The following is an 11,825-nucleotide window of genomic DNA, read 5'->3' on the forward strand; positions in this document are numbered from 1 at the left end:
AGGCCTGTACACTAGCAAGAAAATCCATTTAAACAGGATGATGATAACAGGTTGGAAAAGGTTATTAAAAACTGACACAGATATTAGCTGCCATCTTCACAGGCTTGTGAAGGCTCGTGCTATCTTATAGTTGGTCTTTCAGCTGTCTCAAATGTTCATACAAAAAAAATGCATTTTCTGTACATATATAATGCAAGGTAATGATATCAGAGATCAACCATATTAACAATATTGTTTTTCTATTCCTCACAATGTTCAGAGTGGTTCAAATCACTGTCTAATAAAAGTGATTAAGATACATGATCGAGTGTTGTTTGCTGTTTTGTATTTTATTTCAACTGTATTCCACAGGTAATATACACTTAACAATAAAGAAGACATTGTAAAAAAACATGATAAAAATTATGTGACCCAGTCTTTTGATTAAAGGCACTGATGTTTACATGGGATTGCATTGTGTTTGTTGAGAACTTTATAAAATTATGTGTTTTTCAGACAAAATATTTCATTAATCTTATTTTTTTTCCAAGAACTTCTCTGATTTTTACGAGAAGAAACATTTTTTCTGGTTTACAGTTTTAGCAGTGTACTGCTGCCACCATGACAAAGAAAATTTGGCTCAGTTTCTTGTTATAATAAGGAACTTTTCTCATTGTAACACGTCCATTTTCATGTTACTACGAGATCGTTTTCACCTTAAAATAAGATAGTTTGATGCTATAATGACATACTTTTCTCGTTATTACAACTAGATACTAAATTATTGTGTTTTAACAAGATTCTTTTCAAACCCCTTTATCTTGTTATATCACAAAACTTTCTCGTTATTTCACAAGAATGAACATTAAAACAAACTTTTCTCATTATAACATGATATGTTAGTAAGTTGTTATAACAAAATTTGTACAACATGTTTGTAAAATAAGAAAAAGATCCACTCTGTGCCTAACCATCAGCAAAATGCTGCCGTACTTTAGCCTTTTATGTTGGGATGTTTTAGAAGAGACATGTAATGCAGACTGATATAGATTCCTGTGAGGTTTCAAATTCAAAATGCAATAAATTTGCCTAAATCTGAGTAGTGATTCATCAAACATCATTTTGTAACCGAACAGCAGCCTTACGAATCAAGCTGGTTAAAACTGTGAGCTCCCTGCAGATTCCCAGCAGCAGCACCGTCCATGTAACTCAAAATGGATTCATGGATTTCAAGTTATTGCTACGTTTGTGTAAACTCGAGGAGACACGAGGGTTCCATCTATTTTTTCTCCTTTTCAGTATATATAAGGAAAGATCCTATAGGGGACACGTCGACAGTAGGTGTCCCACGCTAGTCCGTATTTGGCCCTACACTGTCTCTCATCACGGGCCTCTCGGTGAATCAGCAAGACGGTGAAATATATGACATAGAAATAAGGCAGAAGATGAGAGAATCCTACAGGAAAGAGAAGCATAAACAAACTGTAAGGATAAGGGAACAAGGATACATTATTAGATACAAAACAATATTCATAGATTACATGAATTTTAAACTAGATCAAAACAGAGACAAACTAACACCTTTTCCATTTTTACTTCAGACAGACATCAATGTTGCTGATGTAAATTACATTTCAAACAAGCTGTAATCAAGTGTACATCCTCCATTTTGTTCTCTATCTGTATAGGGGGCGGATTCAGCAAATTATTATACAAAAGCCCTGAAGTGAATACCAGTTGATGAAGCTCATCATGCTCAGTGTTGAGTCATCTCGATGGTTATTTTTCGAGACTGCACTTTGTCGTGTTTTTGAGAAAAAAAACTCTTTCTCTTTCAGTCAGTTGTTTCATGGGTCAGGGTCTACATGTGACCACTGTTCCTCATAGCTTTTATCTGTCTGGAACAAGTTATGCCAGGCAGCAACTACTGTACTTCTCAATTACAAAAGCAGCTACATAAGTGAGTCACATAAAGTCTGAATACTAATGAGCAGTATGTGTCAGCAGCAACAAAGGTCTGACAGTCTCCATTTTAGACAGTGAGTTTTCAAGGGAACATAAGGCAGCTTACAGAGTAACAAAGAGACCAGATTGTCGCTGCCTTTGCATCAGTCGCAAACATATAATTATCAGGACAGGAAGGAAATCTGATAAAAATCACAATGTCTGGTGCTTGGTCTCAAACTTTTTTTGGTACCAACTATAACAGAGTGTCAAAAACTGCCAATTATTGAAAGCCTCTTGGTGCTGTTTGGCCCAGCACCAAACAGCAGCTAAGAAAGCTAGCGAGTGACAGCTAGTGCACATTGAGGAGCCTTTATCCACTTATTTACAAAATACTGCCAATTTAAAACCTTTAAATTTACTATTTGGATTAATCAACACATCTGACGGTCTGAACATGCTTCATTGGTATTTACTGCGGGTCTACAGTACTGTATAATAAATTGTTTCTGTTATTTTGTCCACCCACTATACAGATGGGGAGTAGTGACAGTGGAATCCACATAAATGAGAATGTTCACTTCTTGCTTTGTGCTGACGTCAAGTTGGACTGCAGGCACACGTCAGAATTAATGATAATACTGTATGTTTCAGGTAAAAATGGGCATATAATTAAAAACACCAACATATCTATTATAATAGATTCTCTGACTTCATCCACATTCACTAATGAAGACTAACTGTGTTACATTAGTGTGGCCTGCATGCAAGACGTGTGTGTTTTAAGCTGTCTCACCACATGGCAGGGACCATGCCAGGGCCATGAGGAGGTCACCGAGGTAATTAGGATGACGAACAAGACCCCACCAGCCGGACACAAGCAAACGCTTCCCTGTTGCTGTGGCGATGGTCTCCAGTCCTGCAAGGGGTCACGAAGAACGTAGAGTAAAATTTGCATATCACTACAGAGATCAGCTAATTATCATTCAACTCCCTGTCTCCCTCTACAGGGACAGGAGTCTGCGCGACATGATATTATTCTACAATCCAATCTGAGACAGAGAGAAAATTCATTTTCCTGGTCTTAACAGTTACTGTCAGTGTTGCTGCGATACGTTATTAGAAATATGATGTGTAAGAAGTGAGTGTATTTGTCTTGATTTAGAAGAAAAATTGAAAAGATTGAGGAAAAAATTACTGACTTGCAACACTTTGATGTGTCGGGTCTCGTCTGAACTGGTTCTTCTGTGAGTTGGATTTTCTGAAAATGTAATATCCAATACCTGATGGCAAAGAGAAGAAAATTAACATCTTTATGCATCAAACAAAACATAAAACAGTCTAATGAAAAAGAGCTGACACGTGATTACCGTTCAGTGCTATTATAGCTGCGGCTCCGAGTAAACTTAGGGCCTGTGGGTGCACGACCAGAAAAGCTGCCTGCAGGCCATATGTGAAGGGAACCCAGGCCAGGTCTCCAAAGACCAGCATGAAGCCAAAACCATCATGCACAATGTCCATAGTCGTCAAAACAGCCTCCTGTTATCGCAGAACGATTAATGAGAAGAAGTTAAAATGAAATAATAAAAATACACTAATAACATGTGTCTGTACAATAATAAACTTTATTTGTTGAGCACTTTCAAAACAAATGTAAAAAATACTTCTAATTAATTATATTCTTATTTTTATATCTGACTCTGTTGAGCCCTCACCTCATTCCACAGAGCGTCTGCCACGTACAGCAGCTGGAAACTGTTGACCAGTATCATGGCGAGGGAAGGGGAACCTCGAAGCTCCACCTCTTTCATCAGCATACCGAGGTTTATGACCACCTGAGAGAGAAACAGATGAAGAAAATACTGATTAACATCACTGGTAAGGCAGTGTTTTTCCACTGCACTGCGCAAACTCATCCTATGGTTAATTTGTGCAGAACTGCAGGTGTGAACTGTTTAAACCCACAATCCTCACCAAACATCACTGTCAGGTGAAACAGCAAACACCCGAAAAATTGAACTGTCACAGCTGCACTGTGCTGGGATTTTGTCAGCTTTTTTTCTTGCAAAGTGATGTGTGCAAGATCAAAACCCAAGATTGATTAACAGTAACAAGTGAAATCAGCAGAGACAAAAACAGACTCCGCAGTGGTTACATAAGTTCCACAAACAATCACCTTTCATTTTACATTAAATTTAACATTTTCTATGAAAACAAAACTGTATTACCTTTCCCAGGCCAAAGTTATTTTATACAGATCACTTTCTAATGTATCCATAACTTGCAGTGGCACATCTGTTCTATGATTCTTGTCACTGACTCATTCAGTAACATTCACAGATGATGAGAGAAAATGCCAGCATCAATAAGAGGTCGATGTTTCATTGTTTGCTCACTGATAGTAAGAAACACAGTAGCAATAAATCTGTTGTGTGTTATTGTACCTGCCAGGTGATACATTAGTGGATGGTTTCAATCACTGTAAAATAAATACTGAAAAGCACCTCTGTGGCCTGAGGCCGACAGAGAATAATGTGACACTGTATGTATCATGAAATGACATCTCAGTGTTACTTGTTGGGCAGTTTACAGCATCACAAATTAAGTTGGTTTGTTCAATGTATTAATCAAAAACAAACCATGTTTTCTCTGCTGAAATATTGTTTTTTATTACATTTTAGAGACAACTTTTTTTTTCAATTTTGATTTTTTTATATAGTCTGCAGGGTGACATGATGCTGTTGATTTAGTCTTATAAAACACATGCATTTACATCTGAATAGATGATAACTGTAAATGCATGAAAGCTAATTATTTCATGTTAATAATCAGGCTCGTTACTCTAAGTGGACTCTTGAATACAATGAACTTGATTTATATCCAACAAACTCCATTTGGAGTTTTTAATCACAATTTTCAAGCAATGCATTAAATAATCCAGAAGACTTAGTCATTCAAATGTTAGATATTTAGGACATTATTATCAATTGTAAGATGTTGTCAAATAAATACTTTCAACATTCAACAGGAAAAAATCTCCCACACACTGTCTGTAGCCAGTTAGTGGGAGCTTTTTCTGTCCTCTCCTACGCACCTTTGCTTTAAAACATTCAGATGTGCAAAGGTTTTACTGTTTATACTGTAAATGCAGAGAAAAGAATACATATACTTGTAATAAAGGACTCATTACATCAATGTTTTCCGATATGACTCATCAACCTTTTCACTGGTTTATGTTGTTTATTTGTGAAGTGCACATACAGAGAACCTTGTTGTAATTTTAGGGATTCTCATTTGTAATCTCACTGGAAATGTTATATTATTGATTTGGTTTGATGACTCAGACACAGATGATGATGTGCAGCCCTGTTCTCCAGCAAATCCCTCACTGTGTCAGGTCATCAGGGAGAGAAGTTTCTGATTCTGACTGTGTCAAACTGAGTTAAACAACATCACCACCTGCTGGCCTTGTCTGGTTCTCATCCAGAAATCACTGTTTATCAATGCATTCAGTATGTATGTACTTATCTTAAAAGATGCACTCCAAATGCTATTGAGATGTATCAGCTTTGTGTTTAAATAAACACTTTAAACATAGTGGCTTCAGATATAATTGCAAATATGGAAAATGGAAATTACATCTTGATTTAATTAAGTCACATCTTTGGTCTTTTGAGGATATGCATTTAAATTAAATTCTATTATTTCGCTGCATTATTTCTTCTTTGTATGAGAAAATGTCAGCTAGGACTCAATACATTTTCTCAAAAGAATATTTGTTACTGAGTTGGAGGACATTTAATGAAACTCGTTTGTACTTAAAATTGAATATAAAACTGCTCTTGGCAGTTGATAAATGACAACTTGTCAGTTTTTGATTTCAAAATAGGGTACAGTGTGTAAACCATTTAACAGAAACAATCATCAGAACCTGCAAGTCAACTCACCCAGCCAATCAGACCCGGTCTGAGCTCACAGAAATATTTAAGGTCAAAGTTTCCGATCCGAGGGTTCAGCTCCCGTCCGATGAAGAAGTCATACAGAGGATTTCCTGAACAAACAAAAACAAACCCACAGGAAGATTTGACATGTATAATTCTGTCATTTCAGTGTCTGCAGGAACATATAGTAAATAAAAGGTTTATTAATATCAGATCTTTACAGGTGGTCTAACTTTGTCATGACATTTACTTTATCAACAATTAGTTATAATTAACTAGCAATTAGGTAATTAGCAATTAGCTGAAACCTATTTGTAGCCTAATGCTGTTTACGGGGAGTAGTTTAATTAAATCCAGTCTGATAAAATCACATTGGTAGAATAGACCCTTTTCACAGCAGACATTTTGTCATGTCATAAGAGGAAAAGCACAGCTGTAATTAACTGATGAATGTTCTCTCAGTGGCCTGGCTTACTGGGATACTTAAATGGAACAGAGCCATTGCTAACAGTATTACCTCCAACTGTCTTTTTCCTGCTATGACAAGTGAAAATGTCTGCTGTGAAAAAGGTCTATATCGATTTGAGTTACTGGGTGCTACCGGGGTTAAGTGTTTTCTGGGTGCTCACATTCCCCTTCTTGTCTCTTCTTGTTGTTAACAGAATTGATTTTATGGTAACTGAATTGCCAGGAAAAGGTTTTTTTGTTTGATTTTATAACATGGCACTGGAAACAACATGTTGCTGTCAGCTTGCTCATTTTTCCTGTTCGTGATCATCAGCCAGCAGAAGCTGAATCATAATGCTGGATGCTCTCAGGTCTCTGCCTCCAGAAGCAGCAGAGCACAGCAGAGCTGGTGTAGCGAGGTCAGCTTACTTGAAAGAGTGTGTTCGCTCTATGCCTGATGCCTACAGGCTTCTGTACAGCTTGGCTGTTAGATCATTAGAAAATGTAGCTTCTCACCTCAGTTTTGCCAGTTACTCACAGGAATACCACAATCCTCCACCAAACAACAAAACCAACCTTCAAACACACAGTACATCACTAGTGGCTGTTGGATGGTTTCTTTCCTTATTGATGAAACTCCACTCTCACCTGTGTTGCCCCCCAAAGCGAGAGCATGAGATGGAGCCCAAAAGGAGCGGATGTAGAGGTAGACGGAGAATAGGAATGAGACTCCTATTGCACACACTGCCAGAGGCACCAGCAGCTCAAACAGATACCCCAGAGGAGCCCCGAGCCCCAGTAACAACATCAGCAACACACTGCTGATGCACAGGCCATGAAAACCTGAGGGAGAGAAACAAACAAAACTCAATGTTGTAGCCAGGGGGAGAGAGATAAGCAGACTGGCTAGTATTACAAAAAGGTAAAAGTTGGAAGAGAAGGAAGTGCTTTTGATTGTGTAACATAAGTAAACTTTAGCTTAAGGTCAGACCAGGCTGAGAGTGTAGAGGTTAAACTAAAACATACACAGAGAAACATGACTTGTCACAGCAGGTGATTTTTTCTACAGTGACAACTTACAAATGTGAACGTTTGCACTTAAAACACAAAAAACTTAAAACTAAAGCATACTGCAGCTGTGAGTTTATAGTTCAACAGTATTATAGAAAATACTGTTCCAGAGCACAAATATCCTCCATTGCTCCCAGTATAAACACATGCAGATTAAATAATGAAAATAAATCGTCTTAAAAATCTTAAAAAGTTTTTTAACTCTAGTGTTTTTATTACTGATCAATGTCATAAAAGCAAATCCAACAATACCATTAATGGGATACTTGAGGCGCTTTCCATCCCTCAGCACTAATCCTTCAGACACCTGCAGGTAAATACATTATGAATCTGAACAGAATACACGCATCATGTCCTGTGTATATATTAACAATTGCAACAGAGTCAAAAGCCTGTAACTCAGCTAGAAGATGGACATTTGGATTGAAATCATTAAATCAAAATCGTGCAATTCATGCACAGCTTTGTGTTTACATGCATACAGTATACCTTCATGCTATAGCTGGGTGATATGGCTGAAATTAATATCACTATATAAATAAGATCTTATTCCCCCATATAAATATGTATCATGATATAGCAAATATATAAGCAAAATCACATATAAAATGATCAAACTGATGCTCAATTTAATGAACCATTGGGCATTTCATTATCCATTATGTGTAAAAACAAAAACTTTAAAGCAATACTATGTAACTTTTGAGAGAAATAAAACATTCCTTGTCTTACAAATGAAAAGTTGAATTCATAAGCAATTAGACGCACCTTTGCTCAGTTCCTTAGACTCAGGATTTTAGCCACTACAGTCTTACTTGGTCTGGTATGAACTAGTCTCGCAATGCTAGACAGTTGGAGATCTCCGCCTACTGATTGTCTGGGTATTTCTAAATGCACGGTAGTTGCTTGAACGACGGCGAGAACGGCCAATAACAAACCTACACCCCTTACATTTTGTCAAGGACACGCCTTACCAGAAATGATACTCTCCCCCCATTCTCCTCCCTTATGAACTGCATATCACCGACGCAATATGAAGCACTACCCTAAAGACTTTAGATTGATTATGCAATGCTGTTTTTTTCTTTTTTAATTCCCTGATTGTTTCCACCCAGTTTTAACAACGGAAGCTGGGGGATAGTCCTCAGTCTCTATGAGCGAAACGTTTACAGATTGACTTGAGAGTCCAGGTATGAGCGGTAGCTTATGGTGGCTAATGTTAGCAAACTTTAAATAGATGCCATCTAACTGACATTAATGATTAGATTGCTGAATTTCTGACTGTTTTTCTTGCTTTTGCTAGACTCAATTTTAGCATGTCATAGATAAACACAATGATGAGTCTTTAAAGCAGCTGACTCAAGAGAATGTGTCAATATCTTATAATCACCACAGATGATGCTATGGTTTGTAGTATCATCAAAGTTTATTTGATTGGTGCCACCACAGTTGTTTTTAATTAACCTTGAACCAGGCTACTGAACGTGTCATACCTTTCCTAATGGCAGCAGATAGAGGCAGGCGTGCAGACCCATCCAGCCCAGCAGGAGCACAGGGGCCAGAGGGTCCCACAGCCGGTCAGTGGAGGGGAGGGGAGGGGGCCACTGGAGCACACTAGCCTCAGGAGATCGACTCACGGAGATCAGAAAAAGTACCGTTAACGGGAGAAAGATGGGAATGCATATTGCACCTGAGAAACAAATACAGACAAAAGTGAGACAATAGACTGAGTGTGTGTTTAGACAACCTGGCTGACCGGGCAGAGCAGTAGCCCGAAGCACTGAAGATATAAAAAGAAGTGAAGCAGCATCGCAGGGAAAACTTCAGGATGGAGCACATTTGACCAGTGAGACTACCAGTATCTGATGTAACAGGTTGACACTGCAAATGTATGTTAACTGTGAATAATTCAAGCAACTCAAATAACTGCATGACAGCAAAACAATTAGATCAGCTGTCAGCAGGGGTGCAACAAAACTCGTGGTTCATTTCAGTGTTGTCAGATCTGCAATTTGTGGAGAGCTTAACTGTCACGTTCAAGGCATGATTTTACTTTAATAACAGCTGGAAAGCCAACTGGATTTGATACTGAGTGCTCTCTCTCTCTCTATCACACACACACACACACACACACACACACACACACACACACACACACACACACACACACACAGACACTTATGCAGAGGCTGTGACGAGTTTGTGCTTTCATTTCATTTCACGTCATGTCTACAATGACAAATCCAACTTGTGAGCTTGTGACGATTCTCAAATAGAGCTGTAATGAACAATCATCTGCTGCTGGAGTTCATGCTGTGAAGCTACTGATCTTCACTGCAGTGAGTTTTTTTTATTATCCTATTATGTTTATTGTAGCAGCTGTTTTATGATCTACCATAGAGCCTGCGAAAGACAAGTACCAGATTTGAGCAATTTCATAAAACAACAAATATCTAAAAGTGTCTATAAATTAAAACAGTAAATTAGTATTAATGTTTTAATGTTAATGTTTAAAATTTTGTATGTTGGCTGAAAATTTCACTACATTTGTTTCTTTCATAAAATTAGCTTTTATTAAAATATGCAACTATTCCACATGTTTCCCTTGAAGTTCATCTTGGATGTGGTTTAAACAGAAAAGCAGCTTTTATCTGTAGCAACACAGGATAATAAAAATCAATTAATTCTGCTTTTAAAAATTGTAAATAAAAACTAGGAACAAGTGTTACATCACAATAGTGCATGAATAGAATGACAGAGAAGATTTAGCAAATTTTGTTCTCAGCTGCATTAATTAGTGTATGTGTATAATGTGATTTGTGGTTTTGTAAAACGGCAAAATGTCTTCAATGAAAAGACAGAGGAAGCGTGATGATGCTGACAGAAGCAACTAATCGTGGTGTTGGCACCTGACGCTCTGCTGTGACTCACCCAGGGTTCCTCCGAATTCCCTCTCTGTGTCATGTGAGGATCTGTGTTTGAGAGCTTGGCTGTTTGGCTTCATTATTGGTCTCCTGTGAAAACATTAACACAGATACATTTCAGTTAATATAAGACGATTGAGGAACAAATAAAGAGCAATAATCCGATTGCAATGCCAATTAGTAGTTCATGACAGGAGTAATATAGTAACAGAGAGGAAGCCTTCTGGTGATGTTGATTCTTGAGACCTAGAGCAAAAAGTACACACAGCTGTTTCTCTGAAGATGCTACAATAATGTTCAGAATAATCCGCAGTGAAGTTTAAGGCAATCAATCTCTGAATCTATATTAACACCCAGTGTGGACCTGCTGAACCTTTTATCAATAATAATAATAATCCACTAATGTCATACAATATATCGATATTATATCGATATCGTGATATGAGACAAGATATTGTCTTAGATTTTGGATACTGTAATATAGTGATATGGCATAAGTGTTATCTTTGCCTGGTTTTAAAGGCTGCATAACAATTAAGTTATGTAATTTTCTGAACTTACCGGCCTGTTCCAGTTGCCTTTACCCACTTAGTGTAAATATTTTGTGAAAGCACCAATAGTTATCCCTACAATATTGTTGCAATATCGATATCAAGATATTTGGTGAAAAATATCATGACATTTGATTTTGTCCATATCGCCCAGCCCTAACTTGTACTTCAGTACACTTTTGAACAGATGTTTACTTGTAACAGTATTCTAAATTATGACTTTTCTGCTTTTACTCAAGTAAATGATCTGAGCACTTCTTCCACCACTGGTCAATAGAGACTTTTACTCTCTCACAGCCTTCTGTACATAACATTACGTGCGAAGGTAACTTTCATATTAGGAGAGTTATAATGAAGATGCTTTCAAGTGCTTGAGGAACCTACAGCTACTCTACGGTAAATACATTTGATTAGAAATGGACGAACCGAATAATGTTGAAATTATATTTAATTAGGAAATTAGGCAGTTATTTTGTTTACTATTGTTGTATTATTGCGTTTACTGTCATATGTCACCTAGACACTGCAGTCCATGCAGTGACAAAGGCCGTTTGATATTACAGTCACTTCACCTGGTGATGTTAAAACTATCTGAACGCGAGACAAACTCAGATCTGTGCAGTAAATACAGTGAATGTTAAAAGTAAAAATCAGTTTGTATTATGTGAAGTATAATGTCTTACCTCTGTGAAGCATGGAGGTAATGACGAGACTGTGGGCTAGCGCCTCCATCCAGCAGCCTGCAGCTAGAAACGCCCCCCGAACCACGTTTTCCAGCACCTCATCCAATGAAATCCCTCCGCGGTCATCAGAAGAGGGTGGAGAGAAGAGGCTTTAGCCAATCAGATGTGCTCATCAGGTGGCGACAGTCAGCTGTGACCTACAATGGGCAATGTCTGCCAGATGTTGTGAAATACACCTGAATTGCCTTGTTGCATTTAGTTTATTGAAACTGCAAGTGCATAAAC

At 37.7% G+C, this 11,825-nt stretch overlaps 1 protein-coding gene across 1 annotated transcript; it reads right to left on the reverse strand.

The window, feature by feature from the left end:
- Positions 1-323: 323 nt before the first annotated feature.
- On the reverse strand, positions 324-11,620 carry tm7sf2 (transmembrane 7 superfamily member 2). Its single transcript, XM_042431431.1, has 11 exons — positions 11,541-11,620; positions 10,314-10,396; positions 8,876-9,072; positions 7,635-7,689; positions 6,960-7,154; positions 5,871-5,974; positions 3,639-3,758; positions 3,294-3,462; positions 3,126-3,206; positions 2,720-2,842; positions 324-1,435 (listed from the first exon to the last, which is right to left on the reverse strand). Exons 2-11 carry the CDS (start codon positions 10,384-10,386, stop codon positions 1,275-1,277), a joined length of 1,278 nt encoding a protein of 425 aa, XP_042287365.1. The 5' UTR covers positions 10,387-10,396; positions 11,541-11,620; the 3' UTR covers positions 324-1,274.
- Between the last annotated feature and the right edge of the window lie 205 nt (positions 11,621-11,825).

Source organism: Thunnus maccoyii, chromosome 13 (assembly GCF_910596095.1).
Source record: "Thunnus maccoyii chromosome 13, fThuMac1.1, whole genome shotgun sequence".
NCBI classification, from domain to species: domain Eukaryota; kingdom Metazoa; phylum Chordata; class Actinopteri; order Scombriformes; family Scombridae; genus Thunnus; species Thunnus maccoyii.

Excerpts from the sequence above, each read along its gene's own strand:
- tm7sf2 (XM_042431431.1), bottom strand. The coding sequence starts at position 10,386 with ATGAAGCCAAACAGCCAAGCTCTCAAACACAGATCCTCACATGACACA. Across the intron at positions 5,975-6,959 it reads CGCTTTGGGGGGCAACACAG|GAAATCCTCTGTATGACTTC; the intron begins GTGAGAGTGGAG and ends TTGTTTGTTCAG. Across the intron at positions 2,843-3,125 it reads GACACATCAAAGTGTTGCAA|GACTGGAGACCATCGCCACA; the intron begins GTCAGTAATTTT and ends GACCCCTTGCAG.